At 55.0% G+C, this 21,260-nt stretch overlaps 1 protein-coding gene across 1 annotated transcript in view; it reads left to right on the forward strand.

The window, feature by feature from the left end:
* Positions 1-5,277: 5,277 nt before the first annotated feature.
* The window catches only part of MYO7A (myosin VIIA), a 63,763-nt gene continuing 47,780 nt past the window's right edge, over positions 5,278-21,260 (forward strand). Inside the window, exons 1-8 of the mRNA XM_059411494.1 lie at positions 5,278-5,388; positions 10,620-10,772; positions 17,779-17,963; positions 18,507-18,628; positions 18,709-18,851; positions 19,110-19,223; positions 20,393-20,546; positions 21,006-21,082. Of these exons, the coding sequence (XP_059267477.1) occupies positions 5,290-5,388; positions 10,620-10,772; positions 17,779-17,963; positions 18,507-18,628; positions 18,709-18,851; positions 19,110-19,223; positions 20,393-20,546; positions 21,006-21,082 (1,047 nt within the window). The 5' untranslated portion in view covers positions 5,278-5,289. The remainder of the gene's footprint in view (positions 5,389-10,619; positions 10,773-17,778; positions 17,964-18,506; positions 18,629-18,708; positions 18,852-19,109; positions 19,224-20,392; positions 20,547-21,005; positions 21,083-21,260) is intronic.

The following is a 21,260-nucleotide window of genomic DNA, read 5'->3' on the forward strand; positions in this document are numbered from 1 at the left end:
TTTTTTACTTATTTATTTGACAGAAAGAGAGAAATCACAAGTAGGCAGAGCAGCAGGCAGAGAGAGAGGGGGGAAGCAACCTCCCCACTGAGCAGAGAGCCCAATGTGGGGGTCGATCCAGGACCCTGAGATCATGACCTGAGCTGAAGGCAGAGGTTTAACCCACTGAGCCACTCAGGCACCCCTGTTTCTATTTTTTGAAATAGCTTCAGGAGAATGGGTATTATTTCTTCTTTGAAAGTTTGGTAGAGGGGCACCTGGGTGGCTCAGTGGGTTAAGGCCTCTGCCTTCGGCTCAGGTCATGGTCCCGGGGTCCTGGGATAGAGCCCCACATCGGGCTCTCTGCTCCGCAGGGAGCCTGCTTCCTCCCCTCTCTCTCTCTCTCTGCCTTCCTCTCTGCCTACTTGTGATTTCTCTCTCTCTGTCAAATAAACAAAAATCTTTATAAAAAAGAAAGGAAAAGAAAGTTTGGTAGAATTCTTCAGGGAATCCGTCAGGTCCTGGGCTCATGTTTTTTGGAAGGTTTTTGACCACTGCTTCAATCTTGTTACTAGATATTGGTCTATTCAGGTTGTCAATTTCTTCCTGATTCAGTCTTGGAAGTTTATAGGTTTCCAGGAATGCATCCATTTCTTCTACGTTGCTTAACTTATTGGCATATGACTGTTAATAATTTCTGATGGTTGCTTCTATTTGGTGTTAGTTGTGATCACTCTCCTTTCATTCATAATCTTATTAATTTGGGTCCTCTCTTTTCTTTTGGATTAGTCTGGCAAGTGGTTTATTGATCTTATTGATTCTTTCAAAGAACCAGCTTCTAGTTTCGTTGATGTGTTCTACTGTATCTTTAGTTTCTCTCTCATTGATCTCTGCTCTAATCTCGGTTATTTTCCTTATTGTGTGTGGGGTTGGCTTAATTTGTTGTTGGTTTTTACAGTTCTTTAAGGTGTAAAGAGAGCTGGTGTATTCTGGATTTTTCAATTTTTTTTTTTAAGATTTTATTTTTATTTGTCAGAGAGAGAAGAGCGAGAGTGAGCGCAGGCAGGCAGAGTGGCAGGTAGAGGCAGAGGGAGAAGCAGGCTCCCTGCCAAGCAAGGAGCCTGATGTGGGCCTCGATCCCAGGACGCTGGGTCATGACCTGGGCCGAAGGCAGCTGCTTAACCAACTGAGCCACCCAGGCGTCCTGGATTTTTCAATTTTTTGAGCGAGACTTGGATGGCTGTGTATTTTCCCCTTAGGACCAACTTTGCCATATCCCATAGATTTTGGGCCGAATTGTCTTCATTCTCATTGGTTTCCATGAATTGTTTAAGTTCTTCTTTGATTTCTTGGTTGATCCAAACATTCTTAAGCAGGGTGGTCTTAAGCTTCTTTCTTGAATTCTCTCCAAACTTTTTCTTGTGGTTGAGTTCCAGTTTCAAAGCATTGTGGTCTGAGAATATGCAAGGAATAATCTCAATCTTTTGGTTCTTTCTTTTTTAAGATATTGTTTATTTTGAGAGAGAAAGGGTACACACAAGCAGGGGTAACAGCAGGCAGAGGGAGAAGCAGGCTCCCTGCTTAGCAAGGAACCTGATGTGGGACTCGATCCCAGGACCCCGGGGATTGTTTATAACCTGAGCAGAAGGCAGACAGTTAAGATTTCTAAATTGTGTGTTCACTGTGGGTGTGTCCAGCTTCCCTGGTGAGGGGGGTGGGGTCCCAGGTACTTTTGAGAACTTTTAAGATCGATCCATTCTGAGAAATCACCACTCAGGGTCTGGGAGACTCTCTGCTCTAGCCACACATGTGACAGAAGAGAAACTGGAACTGGCCCCCTGTCATGTGGCCATACTGAGGCATCCATCAGGTCACAAAAAGGATTCTCAATTCAAAGTGAAGTCCCTAGTGGGGCGCCCTTCACAACGAGTGGTTATGAATGGGGCCAGATGCAGGCATCAGTGCCTGGGGTCTGGGGATTGGAGGGGTCAGTGGGGTAAGACCTGGGGCCCAATACTCCTTTCCTCTCCTCCCTCTTTCTGCCCCACAAAGACAGTTCCTGTTCTTTTCCATCTTCCTTCCCTCACCCAGCTGAGACTCCCAACCCATGCTGCTTTTGGTCCAGGCCCTGCCCTGCAGGTGCTCCCAGTTTTATCCATCACCATCATGACTATGACCAGGTACATTTGTTTCTTTGGGCCTCAGTTTCCTCATCTGTAAAAATGAAGACTCCTTCAACCCACCTGCATTCTGATGCCCTAAGAACTTACCCTGGGACCATGGAAACTTCTCTCCTCAGAAGTTCTCAGGTCTCAGAATTTCCCCTGAGGCCTCTTAGCTGCCATTTTAGCCTTTTTCTTCAAGTTGAGACCCAGAGAAGAAGAAGAGAAATTTAAGTCCCTGTCCTCCTCCTGACTGTTCTTGATTAGGAGAGTTCTAGTCATTGTTTCTGTAGGCTCTGAGCTCCCTGCTCAGCCTCTCTGAGCTCCCATTTCCTGATCCCATGAGGTCTTTTATTTTGGTTATCCTCTGTTCCCTGAGCAGGATGCATTTTTCTGTGTGCCAGGCTCTGTCCTGGGTCAGGGGATACAGGTGACTCAGACTCTTGCCTTCCAGCTCTGCCCTCCACTGAGGCTCCCAACATGACCCACAAGCCATGTAAGGCCAGGGGTCCTATCAGTGTTTCCTGTTTTGCTCACAGAACTGGGTTCAGAGAAATGTCAGGAAAGAGCACTGGATTTCGTTTGGCAGCTTTGGGCTTCATTCCTAGTTTTACTACAGAACAGCTGGGTGAATTTGGGCAAGTTTCTTGAACTCTTTTGAGGAGATGAGGTAGATATAGAATGCTCTGCCTGAGGGGTGTCAGTGAGATTAATCACAGGGAAGCATCTAACTTGCTGCCTGGCCCATCGTGGGTGTACTGGGAGTTAGCATGAAGAAACATCCTGGCCAGCCTGGCTTCTAGAAGTTAGTGTTTGTCTCTGTCTCTGGCTCTTTCTCTCTCCTGCTATACATTCTTCATTCTTTCTCACACACCCGCGGTCACATGCTTTGTCTCTTAGACACACACACACTCTCTCTCTCTCTCTTTCTCTCTCATCGAGAGACAAATTCTGTTTTTTGGTGTTTGACTCTGGGGAGTCCCTGATGAGACACAGCCCCAGCCCTATACTTGGCGGTGTGTGTGTGTGTGTGTGTGTGTGTGTGTGTGTGTGTTCCATGCTAGTGGTGAAATGTTGCATAGATGGTGGTCATCCCGTGTGGTGCTGGCTGTCAGGGGCAAGCCCAGAGGCCCTGGAGCCTGGAGGAGTGCCCCCATTCTCTACAGCAGCCAGAGAGAGCTTTTGAAAATGTAAATTTGTCATGTCATTCTCCTGCTTAAAACCTTCCAATGGCTTTTTGTCATCCGTAAAAGAAAGTCCAACCTCTGTCATGGTTACAGGGCCCTGTGTAACCTGGTACCTGCTCGTGGTCCTCCCACACCCTCCTCTCATCTGGCTGTAGGCACTCTGCCTTTCCCATCTGTTCCCGGCTCTGTCCCCAGAGCTGGAATGGGGCGGGTCCACAGGGGGTTCTCCATAAATACCTGCGGGATGAATGAATGAGCTCTTCAGCAGTTGGGCAGGAGATGGAGGAGGAAGATGGGGAGGTGGGTGGGGCCAGAATTCCTGCACAGACTGGTGGGCATCCTCCCTGTGGACAGGTGGGCAGGGGAGTGGGCAGGTGGAGAAGAGCAGTATGAGCAGCCGGTGGCCGGTGGCCTGGAACTCAGTGTGACTGAAGGCTGTCAGGAAGCGCAGTTTGGGACAGAAGGGTGACATGGGGCACCTTATGGGAAGCAGCCATGCAGCCTGGGCACGCAGCACAGATGCTCGGGAAATAGTTCTCTTCCCCAGAGGCTCTCCAATTTTCCCCTCCGTTTTCTGGGAGAAAGCTCACATTCAGAGCTAGCCTGTCTCTGACAGCCTGTCTCTTGACATGCGTAACCTCCCACGAAGTGGCAGCTATGGCTGAAAAATAGTTGATTCCGAAGGGAAGAGGGGGAGGCCAACGCAGGGAGGTGCTGGCCTTGAGACTCCCTGAGCCCACCCATCAGACACTGGCAGAGACTGAGGCTCAAGTTAGTCAGCGACTTGTCCAAGGCCCAGCCTGGACAAGCCTGGAGCCCGTTCTCCTGCCTCCCCGCCCAGAGCCCAGAGCCGTTTACTCTCGGCTGTCCCCGCAGGGTGACTGGATTGTCCTCTGTTTTATCAGCTGTTCTGTTTCTAACTGCTGGGAGGTAGTGGTAAATTCTCCTTTTATTAGGATGTCTGCATTCTCTCACCCTCTGGGGCAATACTCTGGTTCGGATTAAGATAAACTCCCAGCTGTACCTGCAGGCCGGTGACGGGGAGCCTCTGTGGTGCTGGGTCTTGCCCGGGGCTGTGAGGGCTGTTGTCCGCTCTGCCGTCCATGTGCTTGGGCCCTTCCCAGTCCTCACCATCCTCTGCAGCAATGGCGTGAGCGTGTTTGCTCAGCTGTTTGTTTTCTGTCTCCTCCCAGATGCAGTGCAGACTCCACTGTCACTGCGGGATCCCCAGTATTTAGATCAGTCAGTGCCTCGTATTTAGTAGGTGCTCAGTACATATTTGTGGAATGTACCCGTGCCGAAAGCATCTGTTCTAAGTCCATTTCTCTGCCTCTGGGTTTTGGGTTTGTCTTCCGTGTTCCTTACTGGGTATGTAGTAAGAGCAGGGGCACAGCGTGACACCCTCCCCCTCAAGGTCAGGGCTCTTCCTGCAAGCCAGGAGGCAGTGTTGGGGGACTCATATCGCAGGGCCCAGCTCAGAGCAGTCACTGTGAGGAGCCCACCCCTGTGACTCTGAGACTTGCCCCTGCAGGTGATGGGGGCTGTTTGGGTATCCTGTGAGGATGCCTCCTTTAGGACAGAGAGAAAGTGGTTTGGGTGTCTTGGTGTTTCAGCCTGAATCTCAACAGATTTGCTATCTGTGTAGGGGGTGTAGAGCCTTGGAGAGAGCTGGGCACTGGACAGGCCTGGGTGTGAAGCTGCCCAGCCAAGGGGTCTCTTTCCTGCTCCAAGCCTCCGCTTATCTATCTGTGAGATGGGGACAGTAAGAGCTGATAAGAGGGGGGATTGAAGACCTTGGATCAGAGCTGGGCCTGGGGCCTGGCACCAGCTGGCTTCCAGCCCTTTCTTCCCTCTCCTGTGGTTGGCACAGGAGCCTCTGTTGGGATGCATGACGGCCCAGGATACCCCTCCCTGCTCACCTGGCTGTGACTCTGTCTCACCCACAGGGGGACTATGTCTGGATGGACCTGAGATCTGGGCAGGAATTTGACGTACCCATCGGAGCAGTGGTGAAGCTCTGTGACTCTGGGCAGATCCAGGTGGTGGACGATGAAGGCAATGTGAGTAGCCCCCTACCTCCCCTGCCCCTAGGCCTTTGGGAAGACCCAGGCAGACAGGTCACCTGAGGCAGGGGCTGGGAAGGAACCTGAGGGTGTTGGAGGCAGTGCCTGTGCCCCTACTTCCACCTCTCAGATACCCCATCTTCCATGCAACTTTCTCACTGCCCCAGCAAGATGGTGCTTCCCTTTCTGGCCAACCTCCTGGATTCTATTTCCATGAGCACTCCGGGCATTCTGCCTAGTGTTCAAGATGGGTGTGTGTGTGTGTGTGTGTGTGTGTGTGTGTGTATGTGGTGGGGGGGCACCTGCCCGTGTGTGGTGGTGGGCAGGGGGCGATGCCAGACTGGGAGCTCCTCAGGCACAGGGGTGCTTTGAGTTAGACAGATTGGATTCCAATCCCATCCTGCCCATTTGTCACTAATGCAACCTTCACCAAGTCTCCTTCCCTTCTGAGCCTCAATTTCCTCTTCTGTAAAATGGGGATCATAGTAACTGTCTCATCAGGTTATTGACCCATATGTTGGGGCCCCCGTAGAGAATACCTCAGTAAAGTGAGCTAGACTAAAAATGCCTGTAGTCTTGCTCTATTGGGTTACAGCATCCTAGGAATTCATTGCTTACCTTGGCACTGCCCTAGGAATCTGTCTAACAGATTAACCCTTTATTTCTTGCAGCCCTGAAGGGAAAGGATACGGGAGGTTTAAGTTCTGTGGGTAGTGGGCATGGGGAAGGATGGGAAAATGTGAGGTCAGAGTCATGCCCTGGAGAAGGCAGGTAGTCTGGAGGAGGGCCCAGAGGGGAAGCACGTGTGTACGTGGCATGGGCAGGTGGGGATGTGGTCCCAAGAACAGAGTCCTAGCTTATCAGGGATGTGAGGGAACCAGGGAGATTCAGTCCTACCGTCACTGGCATTGTGCCTGGTGATATGCCCAGTGCTGGGGAACACAGAGATAGAACCAAGTTTCTGTCTTGGGGTCCAAGATTGCTGGGGGCAAAAGAGGGTGCAGTGACTGGGAACAGAGGGCCTCACTGGGGGCAGGGACAGTCTTGGGGGCCTGGAGGCCAGGTGCTGGCCATAAAGGGAGCAGGGGGCTCACTCTTGTTCCTGCAGCTTTCAGGGACACCCCCATGGGGTCTTCAAATCCCTTTGACCCCAGCTCTGTCTTTGGGTCTTCATAGCATCCATGAGAAGCAAATGTTCTGTTTCCCAAGGGGAAGTTGGGACAGGGAGGGACCACCAGACCTGGCCACACAGCTAGTAAGTGATGGTGCTGGGATGAGTACCCAGGACCTTCGGCCTCTGTGTAGTGTTTCCTGGGTCCATATCTCAGTGGCAGCTCTGGCGCTCAGATTCTGTTGAGCCAAGCTTTGTCCCTGCAGCCTTTAGAACCGGAGGGCCTGGGGCACCTGGGTGGCTCAGTGGGTTGAGCCGCTGCCTTCAGCTCGGGTCATGATCTCGGGGTCCTGGGATTGAGTCCCACATTGGGCACTCTGCTCAGCAGGGAGCCTGCTTCCTCCTCTCTCTCTGCCTGCCTCTATGCCTACTTGTGATCTCTCTCTGTCAAATAAATAAATAAAATCTTAAAAAAAAAAAAAAAAAAAAGAACCGGAGGGCCTGCAGAGCCTTCTGGAGGCTCTGGTTCTGGGACCTTCTAGGAAGCCACTGTGAGCTTAGAGCCAGAGAAGGGGGCACAGGTTCGGCTGGCAGCCCAGACAGGCCCACAAACCCGCCGAGTGGGGCCCTGGGACTCTGCCTGCAAGCTTACGTTTCACCTGGGTCATGTTGCACGTCAGATGGTGTCCTGTAACCATGTCACTGGATCCCAGAGCCCCCGTCCCACCTCTCCCACTAAAGCCCTGGGGGTAGGGGTTGCAGCTGGGGAGGGAAATGACTAGGTGGCCGGAAGCAGGTCAGGGAGTCTGGCTAGCCTCTGTGGCCTTGAGCCCAGGGCTTCTGGCCTCCTAGGGGCTTTCCCATTCCCCTCCCTACCACCTCTGCCCTCCAGGCTGTTGTCTTTGACCCCTCTGACTTCCAAGGCTCCCTTAACTCTAGGGCAGGGACTAAGGGAGTCCCATCTGCTTCCCCTGAGACCCAAGGCCAGGGCCAGAGAGGGTTCTCTGTAAAGCCTTGCTGAATGAATGAGTAGATGAATAAATGATCCTCAAGAGGACCCTAACATTCTGTCTTTGCCGGAGCTGTTCCCATTGCCAGAGGCACCCCTTCCTCCCTTCCTCTGCAGAGCTCATAGTCCCTTTCTCTCCAGTACTAGGACAGCTCCTTTTTTTTCCCGAATATGTCCCCCGTCCCTGGGGCTGGCCATGTTCTCTCTCTGGCATTCCTTCAGAGCCAGGCCTCCATTTGTGCCCTGGTTATACTTTGGTCTGTGCTGTAGGGGCCTGTGGACATTGACCTGTGGGCTGCTGACATCGGTTGAGGGTCCTTCCGTGCAGGGAAGGGGTGAGGAGAGGCTTGGCTCTGCCGTGTAACAGGGTGAGCCAGGTGATCGCTTGAGTGTGACTCCCCACTGTTAAATGGTGACTGGTTGTTCTGTTATGGGATGCTATGAGGAATGAACGAGAACAAAGATGTCCTCTGTAAAACCAGAAAGCATTGCAGTAATAATACCCAACCCTGGATGTACAGTTGCCAGGCACCAGCACTTTTTAGACATGGTGGGAGGGAAACCAAAGTTAGCCTTTAGTGTCTCAATTAATCCCCCCAAGGTCTCCAGAAGACAGGATGGTTACTCTAATTCCCATTGAATAGATGAGGTCATGGACGCCCAGGGATTCCAAGTGGCGTGCGCTGGGCTGCAGGGTTGCCTCCCCCTGCTGTGCTGAACGGTTAGGGGAGGGACCGTGGGGACTGGAGGTGGGGGTCGAGGGAGGAAGGCTGACAGCCTGCCCAGGCATCCTCTCTCTGGCCCGCGCTGGAGCCTACCACCGAGTCTGTGAGCAGGGACCGGTTAGAGGGGAATTTTCCAACTGGATCACCGTTTATCAAGAAATAGGTTAAAATGGGAGAAAGGAATGTTCCACTCAGGACTGGAAAGTCCAGGCAGGTTCTTTGATCTCCCTATCCGGCCCATTCATGCCTCAGAGAGGGCTGTGTGAGGGCCTGAGCTGGACTGAAGCACTCCTGGTCTAGGAGGGGCCATGAAATGCCAGGGCAGTTGTAGTGGTGGGCTCTGGCTGGCCCTGTCCCCGCTCCCTCTAAGGGCCAGGTGCAGGCCACCGTCCTACTCTGATCCTATTTTCTTGGGTGAAGTGAGAGGGTGGAAAAAAGGGACTATGAGGGTCTCTCCATGACTAGGATTTCTGCTTCTAATTCAGAACTGGTCCCCCGTAGCCCACCAGCTAGCTGTCTGTCCTATCAGATTCCCTGCCACATCATTCGTGTGTGGCTCCTGTGTGACGCACTGTGGACCAAGGGTCTTGAAGACACGGGGTCTGGCTGCCATGAGTCCCCAGCTTTGGGGCACACTAGGAGGTCAGAACTGCATTCAGACAATGGCAGCCCATTGTGCCCACCGCCTTTCCATGGGAGACCCAGACGACGTGGTGGTCCAGGGGAGGCGCTGACACATTCCTGTGGTGGAGGTGGGGGGATAGCACAGTGGAACGTGTAAGAGGGGGCAGCATGGTCAGCAAAGGCTTTAGAAATGGGAAACTTTTGAGCTGTGCCTCGAAGGCTGAATAGAAAGGAAGTAAAGGGAAAAGCATGAGCAAGGCCACGAAGTGTCTGGGGAAGTGGAGACCAAGCTTCTCTGGCTTGAAAGTACAGGGGATTGCTGGAGCAAAGGCCCGGAACTCCTTGTGTCCACCTCAGGCTGGCCTTTGAATACCAGGCTGCAGTGTGGGGGGAACAGGGAAGGGCTCTAAGCCCCAAAGTGCTGTGATCAGACAGGTGCATGAGGCAGCTCCCAGGGGGATGAGGGGCTGGAGGGCAGCCAGGGCCAGGGGGCCAGGTGAGAGATGATGGTCTGGATCAGGACAGGGGCTTAAAGCTGGTGAGGAGGGGACTGATTCACAGGGTTGAGTGAGTAGCCCTGGGTGACAGTTAGATTGGGGCTGAGATGAGATGAGGAGGTGATGCCTCAGATTCTTGCTAGTGTCCTGCTTTTGAGGTTGGTTATTCCAGAGGGGACCTGGAGGAGAAGCAGCTATGGGAGGACATGTGTGCATCACACCTACCCACCAAGTCTTAGGGCCAGAGCTGGGAGGTGGCAAAGGGGGTCCCCTTCTCCTCCCCTGTTTCCAAAACTCAAACTCCTGGGGGTCCTGAGGCTCCCAGGGTTCTGGCATTTGAGAACAGGTAGGGGCCCCCAGAGGGCTACGGTGTCTCACTCAGGCTGTGGCCATACCCTGGAGCACAGTTTACCCTCACCTTGCTGAGAAGCTAGATTGTGAGAAGGTGCTGGAAACTGCCTTGGGGAAGGAGGGAGGGATTTCCAGGTTTGTTGAAACTGCCAACGCCATTGGCCAGATGTCCCACTGGAAGCCCCCCTACCCCGCCCCCGCCAACCCCCAGCAGAAGATACTGCAGGGAAGAATAGGGAGAGCCATGGAGGCAACCTCTCTTCTAGTTTCCACATCTGTTCATGAGCACCAAAAGTTCAACCTTGCTCCACATTCATCAACAAGCCCAGTGAGATCTATCCCCAGTGGATCCACTGCTACACCTCATTTGCCAGCCTCAGAGGCTTAGTCTGGAACTCTCTCTCCCCACATCTTACAGGGGTCTCTTACCCATCATTCAGATCTCTGCTCAAATGTTACCTCTCTGGAGAGGTAGTTCCTGAAGACCCTAGGGGAGTTCCCCTCCCTGGTCTCTATCCTATATGCCTGTGGGTTTATTCTTGGCACTGTCTGAAATTACTTTTGATGCCTTTGTTTACCAGAGCCTGCATCTGAAGTCTAGTCTAATTCCATCTTGCAAAGTGACTGGGGGGGACTCAAATTCCCTTTATGAGAATTCTGAGTGGGGCCAAAATCCCTGCCCTGCTCAGCTTTTAGGTCTGCAGAGAGAATTCCTGGAGGGGAGGAGTGGTCCACAGAGAGTGTGGGTGGGCAGCACCATCCTCAGACGCTCACACCTGATAATGAGAGTGGCCACAGGAGAGGAGGAGGCCCTTATCAGGGTCGCACAGACCTGGGATCCCTGTGTCCAGCAGAGCACAGCCTGGGTCTCAGGGGCCCCGCCTAACTAGAACCACGGTACTTCCCCACAGGAACACTGGATCTCCCCGCAGAATGCCACGCACATCAAGCCCATGCACCCCACGTCAGTCCACGGTGTGGAGGACATGATCCGCCTGGGAGACCTCAACGAGGCCGGCATTCTGCGCAACCTGCTGATCCGCTACCGGGACCACCTCATCTACGTGAGTGCTGCCCCGCCCACGCAGCCCCGCCCATGCGCTGCCCCGCCCACTCCTGAGAGCCCGCTCTCCAGAGGCCCTCAGAGACTCTCTGCCAGCAACAGCTTGGTCTGAAATCATCCCTTCTTTAGACTGCAGCTTGTGTGGTCTGGGATTGGAGAAGGGAGCGGTGTGTACCACGTCTTCGTGTGCCTCCGCAGGCCATTGCTCGGGTCGGTGAGAGGCTACGTGTTTTGCCCAGAGTTGAGGAACTGCTGCCTCCTCTGGGTTCGCCATAGGATGAGAGCCTCCCATCCTACTGGTCCTCCAGTGAGGAGAGGATGGATCAGGAGTCTGTATCCTCAGAGGAGGAGGGAAGAGGGAACATGCTCCTTGACTCCACAAACCCTTGACCTAAGAACCAGTCATACGTACACTCCACATTCTTAGACCTTGAAACTTAAAAGGACAAATAGTCTCAGTTAGCCAGGACTGACCTGATCTCAGGAGGTGGGTTCAGAGACTGTCAGAATACAAAGAGGCCGTGGAGATTGTATCCTAAAGGTTCTCACACGTTTTGGTTTCAGGAACCTTTGATGCTCTTAAAATTATTGAGGACTCCCAAGAGGGTTTGTTAATGTAGGCTGTATCTATTGATACTTACCATATTAAGAATTAAAACCAAGAAACTTAACAAAATGGATTAATTTGTTAAAAAATAACCATAAAAATCCATTTACAGGAAAAGCTTTTTTTAATGAGACATCGCTATAAATATGCCCCCCAAATTAGCAAGAAGAGTGGTAGTGTTTTATAATTTTTTGAAATACCTTTAATGTCTGGCTTAATAGAAGACCACTAATTCTCCTGTCTGCTTCACACCCAGGCCGATGTGAGACTGTTTGGTTGAAGCATATGAGGAAGAGCAGGCCGCACAGACACGGAGGTGGAAAGGAACTTGCAGACCTCTTGAAAGGGCCTTTGGGAGCCTCAGGGGTCTCCGGACCATACTCTCAGACCCACTGACCTAGTCCCATAGTCCCATTTTATAGACAGGGAAACTGAGCCCCATGAGGTTTAGCCAGGCCCAGAGCTGTGTGCTGGGGTCGCTGCATGTCTCTGACCCAGACCCTCCCTCAAGCAGCTCCAGGTGAAGGAAAGCATGGTTGCGGAAACAGGAGAGCAGGATAGAGTCCCCCTCCCTAGGCAGGTCCCCAGGCCGCAGGCCGGTGGGTAGAGGGGGTGTCCTTGGGTGACAGGTATTGTGTGGTGTGCTCGAGGTAAGTACAGACAGAGTAGGTTCTGCAGGGTCTGGGGGTGGTGAGGCCTCACTCCCAGCTCAGGGAGAGGATTGGGGTTCCCAGAGTGGGTTAGAGAGCATTCCGGAAGGCGCGCTGTGTGGATCAAAGGCTGGAGGCAGGACAGGGCCTGGTGAGCGAGCAGCACAGTGTCCCTCACATTGTCAGCCCCATGAGGAGGAATCAGGGAGACAGGTCTAGAAGCCCTGAAATTTGTCCCTGAGCAGTCACAACAGGGAGCTGCATCAAGGTCAGGGATCCATCCTCTTGGCAGCCCTGGAATTGTGGCCACTTTGCAGCCAGGGAAGCCCTCTGCGACCCTCCCCACTCTGGGACCCTCCACCACTTCAGACTCCCAAGGGGAGACTGTGCCCAAGCCCTAGACATTTACCCACTAGGCATGAAGAGCAAGTGGCTTTTGCTGGGAGCCCTTTAGCAATGATAAAGTCCCTCTTACTCTTTCCTGCACCTGAGAGAGGGCAGGGCAGGGCACAGGTGGCCCCTCCAGATTTGAAGAGCATCACCCAGACAGAAGGATGGGGCTAGAACTGGAGCCCAGGCTGGAGATAACCCCATGAAGACCTGCGAGTTTCCTTACTCGCTCTTCTCCCTAGGTGGGAGGGGGTCACCCAGGGTGCTAGAGCACTCTGTGGTTGCTCTCCCGGGGCTGGGTGGAGCCTGACATGGGTCTGGAGATAAGTAGGGAGCCTGCCTCTCCCTCCCACCTCCCCCTCAGGGAGGCCACTACCAGAGCTAACGTCCTGACCCAATCTCCTGTCAGGAGGAGCTGGGTAAGAGGAGGATTGTCCCCACCAGAGACCCCCACCCCAGACCATATCTAAGAACAGCTCAGAGGTGAGGTCACTGGTTATTTTGCACAAAGTTTATTGATTCTTGTGGGCAAACTGGTTCCTCATGTGTGAGAGGCAGTCAGTGGACTGAATCAGAGAACCAAGGCAAACACAGGATTCACAAAGGAGGGGGAAAGAGAAAACTTCAAGAAGAGCAAATCTTATTTGTGAAATTTGGGAGGATGGATCGAGCCGCTGGCAGCTAGCAGAGAAATCAGCTTTGTGTCCTCGAGTAGGCTGGTGAGGGGAGCAAGGGAAAGAATTTCTGAGATTTATGGTTTCTCCAGAAAGCTCTGAGATCTGTGCCATTTGCTTAATTAGAAGTTCTCACCAGTAACCTTTCTGGTGGTCTCTTTTTGGGTGGGGGAGAGGGGGTAGGGGACAGGGTAGGGCACTGAGTCGAGATGAGGTGCCTAAGTAGCCTTCTTGTACAGGAATCACCTGGGCGGTCCCCAGCTCACTTGGTCCACGAGCCTAAGATTCTGGGTGTCAGTTGGTCTGGGGACCCCTTCTGTTCAAGGATTGCTCTGTTCAAGGTTTCGACTTGCTCACTCTCTGTGATGGGTAGATGGGGTAGGACCAGAGCTTTGAAGAAGCAGCTGGGCCATTGTTCCACCAGAAACCATACCTGTCCCTAACCATGGCAACCCCTGGTCACTTCATGGCTTGGGTTACCCTGGGCACAGTCCCGCGTACCTAGGATTTCCTCCAATTACCATGGCCGTTCACAGCCCTGGGCTAGATGATGTGCTGTCCCTGACTATCTGCCTTGGGCTTGCCCACTGCAGCTAGCCTGCCTCCTAGGAGCCTGAGGGACAGCACCCCAGGGCCACAAATCAGCCCCAGACACCCCCAGTGGGGAAAGACTCTCACAGGACACCTAGAAACCCCTGGCTGGGTGGTCTCAGAGGCCAGGTGTCCTCCCTGGGTCCTGCAGGAAGCAAGTGGCAGGGCCAATGGGGATCCGGGGCTCCCTGATGCTAAACGGACTAGAGTCTGGGACACCTGGGTGGCCTTTGGGGAGTCCCTGTTCTTCTCTGGTCTCAGCCTTCCCTCTGGCACAAGGAAAGACTTCCTGTGTGAGCACCTCTGTGACTCTAGGAAGGTATGTGTGCCCAGGAAGTGTCTTGGTCTCCATGGCCTGCTGAGGGAGATACCCCAGGGCCAGTAGGCCTGGAGACTTCCTGGAAGAGGTGGAGCCATTCCTGTCACATCTCTTGGAATGTGTCTCTGGCTCCAGAGAGGTCCTCAGAACTCTGCCTGGGGACCTGGGGCCCCTAGGCACCACGTGTGCTGTGTGCTTGGCTTGGGAATAGCCCTTATCTCTCCTCCTCCCAGCCTATGGCCCCAAAGGCAGACTTTCTTCCTGGAGGCTGGAGCAGGAGGCCTGTGCTGGGCAGCTGGGCATTAACCCCCTGTTGACCATGGGCCATAGAGAGAGAGAGAGGGAGAGAGAGAGAGGACTGGAGGCATTCAGGGAGCCATGCTAAGAACCTTGGGGGACAGACAGGGGTAGGATGGGCCTGGGTCTTGTTGCCCATGGTGGCCAAGCCCCTCCCTTCTGCACTCCTCCATTGCTACCTCCACAGTCCCCCAGGTGTATTCCTGGGGTTCCGATCAGCCCAGCCCTAGGTAAGACCTAGGCTTGGGTGCCAGCAGTCCCCCCCACCCCCATTCAGCTCTGTGCTTCTCTAGTATGTGATCTTGGAGTCCCTCTGCTTCCCAGAGGCTGAGTTCTCCCATCTGGAAAGGACCATGTAACTCTTCCCAGCAGCCTTCTGAGGAGGACAGGCTGGTGTCGCTGGCAGGTTCTCCCCTCGGCTCCCTTCTCTGCCCTTTCCTATGAGCAGCAATTACTGCTGTCCACTCCGTTTCTTCTCCACCTGCTCGTCATTCTTTCGATCATGCAGAAACATTCGCTGAGCCTGTTGTATGTGCCGTGCACATGCCTGGGTCTGGGTAGGGAGGACAGCGCCTCTAGAGGGTGGAGGCCTTGGACCCGAATTATAGAGGAGTCGGGGAGCTGAGGGACAGGGACCATGCAGATCACATAGGAGGTTGCCTGGCTTCCTGTGGGGGTGATCATCTCTGCGTGGACAGCAGGAGTTAGCTGGGTGAGGGGGCAGGGGGTGGAGTTTGGTGCTGTTAGCTGAAGGGTTAATGCAGACGGGGCTTCCTGGCATGGGATGCCGCTGGTGAGGACCAGCGCCCTGGCATCTTGTGTCCTGTAGGCATGGGAAACCGCTTGAGGGTTTTCAGCAGGGGATGACACAGTCCCATTCTTGAAAAGCTGGCCCTGGCTCCAAGTGAAGGGTGGATGGCAGGGGGCGCCTGCGGCAGTCTGTGAGAGCCTATGGTGCCCGGGGCCTGAGGCCTGGCTGTGCCACCCGAGAGAGGTGGGCTGGGAGGAAGGAGAGGGAGGCAGAGAAGGGCTTCCTGGGTGCCACCCTGGGTGAAGGATGGGGGACTCTGTCAGCCAAGTTGGGCAGTGTGAGAAGGAGCCGTGCTGGTGCAGAGGGTGGGGTCCGGTCTGGACAAGTGGGTGAGCAGAATGGGGGGACATCCAGGAGGGGGAGCCTGGTGCTATGGGGGGCCCTGGAAGCTCTGCAGGAGAGGGGAGGTTCTGGGCCCCACCCCAGGAAGGCTTCTCCCAGTTTTTATCAGTGCCTCCTCTCTGGCACTGCCTGGGCCTGCACATGGCTGCCGGGCCTGATCCCAGGACCACCCCTGTCTGGCTCTGGCTGCCTCTGTTGACTGGCTCATTAGGCCTGAAATGGTGTCTCTACCTCCAGACTCCAGGACAACCATTCATCCTCTCTCAGCTGCCAAAGCGACCTTTCTCCAAAAGACCTTCCAAATGCCATGCCCTTTCACGCCTCTGTGCTTGATTCCCACGGACCAGCCTTCACGCCCCCTCTCCCTCCGCCCCCATCTTCTCCACCAGAGGAATCTGCTGCCTCCCCCAGGCCCAGGCTTTTCCTCCCTGGCCCCCACAGTGTGGCTGTTGGCCTCCCCCTGAGTCCCAGTGGAGGGTCCTTGAACGACTGTGTGGAGCTGATCTCCCGCCCCATTTGTGATCACAGACCAGGTGGTTCCGTGTCACTTTATTAAGGAAGGTGGCATGTAAACACAGCTTCTCTATAACCAGGCACATGCCAAAGGCTATGCCCTTCAGTTTTCATATAACCTCGGGGTGGAGGGGTAGGGGGGAAGTGCTAACCATCCCCCTTTTACAGATGAACAAACTGAGGTGTAGACAAGCAAAGTGATCCATGGAAAAGACGTTCTTTGGGGCTGACTCCCTCCCTTGGGCCAGCTGGTTCCCACAGCCAGGGAGTGCTGAGCTGTAGGTCATGGGGTCGAGGTACCCTGGGGCTGGCAGTTCGTGGCTTCCGATCTGAGATGTGAGCCCAGTCCCAAGTTGTGTGGGGTGTTCTTGGTGGAGAAGCTCCTTGCCTCCCATTCCTCATTGACCATCTCTCTCTCCTGTTCCTTCCTTTCCAATCTCAGACCCATTGTGGAGGGCGGGTAAGTAAGGCAGAGCTGGCTCACGCTCTCAGGACGTGCTTGGCCTGGCAGCCCCCTGCAGCCTGCGTCCTTGTCCTGCCCCACCTTTCCCTGTCTGGGCTCTTGCATGCACTCAGGAGGTCTGTACCGGCAGGTGCAGCAGCCCCTGGCTTGGGCTGCTTGGAGGGAGAGCCCGGGTGGCAGAGGAGCGTCCCCTGGGGCTCAGAGCAGGGCGGTAAATGGCGAGGCGGCCAGAGCCAGGACTGGAACTTGGGTCTGGACTGCCGAGCCCGAGGCTGCTTTGCATGGCCACAGCCGACCCTGGTTTGGGCCTTTCCCTTGGAATGCGGTGCTGGCAGACGCACTTGCCCAGCATGGCCACCTTGGGCTGAGTCTGCTGGGCATGGCTTTGTTCTGGGGTGATGTTATATGGCCTTGGCAGAAGGCTGTGGACCTGGTTGTTACTTCCTCTGTGTGGTCACCTCTTTTTTCAGCCTCTCCAGGTCCAGATGTCCATCCATCCATCACCAATTATAGGCTGCGCCTGACCTTTTCAAGCTGGGCTGGGGAGGGTGGGGAGGGAGCAGTAACCCCTGGGTACTTTATTCTGCCGTGGTGGCAAGAGGCCCACACCGTGTTGGCCCCTGTGTGGCAAGGCCCCGGGCTTACAGCAGGAAACCTCGTGCATCAGCAGAGGAGCCCAAGAACAGAAAGGCCCCTAGAAGTTTATCTTAGGTGCACTGGGCCCCCCACCTGTGCTGGCCAGGATGACTGGAGGTGCCCTGTCCCCCAGAACACAGGGATCCCTCTGTCCTGGGGCCGTGCTGCAGAGACTGGGGCCTGCCCATCCCCCAGACCACATCCCGTAGCCCCTTCAGCATGCTGTGCCTTCGTTCTACTCCCCCTGAACCAACCCAGCCTCTGCTCAGGCATGGTCCAGTTTACGAATGTTACTCTAAACCTCCGGGATACAGGGCTTGGAGGCAAAAGTGGGAACTAGCATTGCAGGAGTACCTATGGTGAACTATGACTTTCATGATTTTTAAAATCCACCATCTCCTCATCTTTAGAAATAGTGACATTGTGCCCATTTTACAGATAAAGGTAAGGAAATAGAGGCTTAGAGACCCTCTCCCACTTCCTTCCTCCCTTCATCAAACCTCACTGAATACCTACTCTGACCCAGACCCAATGGTAGTTTGCAGACCCCTCCCCCAGCTCGCAGAGAGGCAGGATTCTGATCCCAGGTCCATGTGACTCCAAAGCCAGGGCTGTGCCTTCCACAGGATGGAGCAGGGTGGAGCCCGAGAACTTTCTAGAGTTCAAGCCTCCCCCATGGGAAGTAACAAGTTCCTCGTCCCTTTGTGCCCACAGACGTACACAGGCTCCATCCTGGTGGCTGTGAACCCCTACCAGCTGCTCTCCATCTACTCACCAGAGCATATCCGCCAGTATACCAACAAGAAGATTGGAGAGATGCCCCCCCACATATTTGCCATTGCTGATAATTGCTATTTCAACATGAAGCGCAACAGCCGTGACCAGTGCTGCATCATCAGGTGGGCGGCCCGGCACCGGATTGGGGCTTAGTCCCAGAGCTCCAGCTTTGTGTTCCTGCTAATGCTTCATCATGTAGAGAATCCCCTCCCTTTCCCAGGTCTTACATCTCTGTTAATGCTGCCAAAGTTCTTGTTAGCTTTTGAGGCCAACCTTGTTTATTACTGATTCCTGTTAAGTTAGAGTCAGATGACATTTTGGGCCCTTATTCTCTCTTGGGCAGAGGGTAACAAGACAAAGCATTGATACAGCATCAGTCTATGTCATGCTCCATGGAAGGTGTGGATGGCGTGGGGCGTGTGTGAGTGTGTGTGTGTTTGTGTGTGTGTGTGTCTAAATGAAGGACAAGGAAAGTACCTTTGGTGTGGCAGAGCCCTGAGGTCCTGGAGCCTTTCCCATCCCTGAAAGGTCCATACTGTCAGTCTATTTTATAGTCTGGGGAGTGGGGAGGTGTAGGTGGGGGAAGCAGCGTGAGCTGAAGCCCCGTAGGGAGAGGCCCCCACAGACCGTGATGGGCCCTGACTCTCTCTGGATCTGCTCTGCAGTGGGGAGTCTGGGGCAGGAAAGACCGAGAGCACCAAGCTGATCCTGCAGTTCCTGGCGGCCATAAGCGGGCAGCACTCCTGGATTGAGCAGCAGGTGCTGGAAGCCACCCCCATCCTGGAAGGTAGGGCCAGGGCTCGCAGAGTCGGGCTGGGGGGCTAGGTGCGTGCTGACCTCGCTCATGACCCTCTCCCCACCCCGAAGCGTTTGGGAACGCCAAGACCATCCGCAATGACAACTCAAGCCGCTTCGGGAAGTACATCGACATCCACTTCAACAAGCGGGGTGCCATCGAGGGCGCCAAGATCGAGCAGTACCTGCTGGAGAAGTCCCGTGTCTGCCGCCAGGTGGGCTGAGCCCAGGGCGGAGCTGGCCCTGCCCTGAAGCCCCAGCTTCGGGGGTGGTGGGGGTACCGCACAGTGTGGATCGGGCTAGACCGCTGCCTGCTCCCTGCGGTGCCTGAATTCCCGCCATGAAGCCGCCCACAGGGGCTTTTTTGGTCACTATTTTGTCACTTGTTAAAATAGTAAACTGTGTTTCAACCTGACCAGTTTCTGATGCCGCCTCCTCCTCCACCCCCCAACACCTCGTACTTGCTTTTGCAGGCCCCCAATGAACGAAATTACCACGTGTTCTACTGCATGCTGGAGGGCATGAGCGCGGATCAGAAGAAGAAGCTGGGCCTGGGCCAGGCCACGGACTATAACTACTTGGCTATGGTGAGGCCCGGGTGGGGCACCTAGGGAAGGGGACACCTGTCCCAGCAAGGTCATGGCCAGCAACCCCAGCTGCTCCCCAGCTTCCGGCCTGGTGGGTGGGTTCCTCTGTGTGCGCTCTCCCTGTCCCCTGACCTACCCCAGCCCACTCTGGGCTTGTATGTGGGCTTGTATGGGTCCCACTTGGGCATGCTTCCAGGGGCACATGTATCTAGCTGAATTGTCATCATGGAGACACACGTTCCTAAGTCTGCACAGATACCCTAGATCCGGGGCATGTAGATATGTGCCCGTGTGTACATGTGCACAGACCTGCCCCCACACACATGCTGTTAGTTTGGGCTTTGAGGACGTGGAGACCAGGGCCTCTGCCAGGCGCCCCAGGATTGGAAGACAGAGGCTGTTGCAGCTTCAGCCTCAGGGCTCACTGGTCACAGAGCCCTGGTGGCAGTCTCTTGCTGCTGTCTAGCTACCAAGGAGGCATGGGCCCCAGGACTCTTGCTGCCACCCAGATGGGTGGAGGTGCATGGGTACAGCAGGCCGGCTCTGGACCAGCTTCCTTAGGCCTGGAGAGGATCCCTGCCTGGCTGTCTGGGGCGGGGCAGGGCGGGGACACAGGGACACACAGGGGATGTGGGACAAAAAAGAAGTAGGTGTTGTGGGTGTGCAGGCCTTCCCAGACACTTCCTGTAGCTGGAGGGGGCAAGCGCACGTGAACAGGCACACATCCTGGGGCAGACCCCTGTCAGTGCCCTGCTTGCCTACAGTCTCCCCACCCCCAACCATGAAGCCTCCAGTCCCTGAGCGAGAGTGAGAGTGTCCATTGGGGGGGCAGTGGGAGCACGGTATGGAGTAGCACCTGTGTGCTGTGACTGCTGGGCCAGGCGACTGGCCAGGCCAGGTCTCAGTGACCCAGCTCCTCTCACTCTGGGGAAGAAGGGGCACCTGGGAGTCCTTAGAAGTGGGAAGTGTATTCTTTAAAAGCTCTAACCAGGAGCTTTCTAGACTTTCTGGAGAGGTCATGGTGCTCACGAGGTGAAGTTAGTACCTGCCACCCCAGGCTGGCCTGGCCTGGCAGAGGGGGTCTTTTGGCCCAGCCACTGCCTCTCTGGGGGTCCCCACGGCCTTACTGACACCCTCCTGTGTCCCACTCTCCCACCTCTGCTCGCCAGGGTAACTGTACCACGTGCGAAGGCCGGGAGGACAGCCAGGAATACGCCAACATCCGCTCGGCCATGAAGGTGCTCATGTTCACCGACACAGAGAACTGGGAGATCTCCAAGCTTCTGGCCGCCATCCTGCACCTGGGCAACCTGCAGTATGAGGGTGAGGGGCCCCAATGGTGCACCTCTGCTCCAGTCCTGTCCTGGCTGCAAGGGCAGCGTAACACCTAGCTGCCGGGGAAGGGGCGTGGGGGGCTGGTTGGCTCAGCTTCTGCGCCAGCCACCACATATCTGCTTCGTAGGAGCCAGGGCTGCTGTCAGGAGCTCTGGGAGTCTGGGGTGGAGGAGTGTGGGAGGGGGAAGGGCCACAACGGCCAGTGTCCCCACTTGGATACTGGGCATGGCACCAGGTGCTGGGCACACAAGTTTCCTACCTCGTGGTGCCCATAGCTCATGGGAAGAACATCCTTCAAAAATACCCTGACCCAGAGAAGTGCTTAATCACGGTGCCGGTGGCCCCTGTGGACCGGGCAGGCCCCCGAGAGCCTGGCCCTCCTAGCCTGCCCCTTTCCCCTGTGCCCACCCTCGTTTGCCTGACCCTGCGCCCCGCCGGCTGTGACAGCCCGAACTTTTGAGAACCTGGATGCCTGCGAGGTCCTCTTCTCCCCGTCCCTGGCTACAGCCGCATCCCTGCTCGAGGTCAGTGTCCGGCCTTCTGTCCTCATGGCTTCTGCTTCAGTTTCTCTCAGAGGGGCAGTCTTGACTCAGGTTCAGGGGGCTGGGCATGTGGGAACCTGGAAGCAGGGACTCTGCTTGGGAGGGTTCTAGAAGTTCCACATGGAGAACTGACTGTGAGCAGGATCTGTGCTGGGCACGG

This window comes from Mustela nigripes, chromosome 1 (assembly GCF_022355385.1).
Source record: "Mustela nigripes isolate SB6536 chromosome 1, MUSNIG.SB6536, whole genome shotgun sequence".
In the NCBI taxonomy this organism is placed as follows: domain Eukaryota; kingdom Metazoa; phylum Chordata; class Mammalia; order Carnivora; family Mustelidae; genus Mustela; species Mustela nigripes.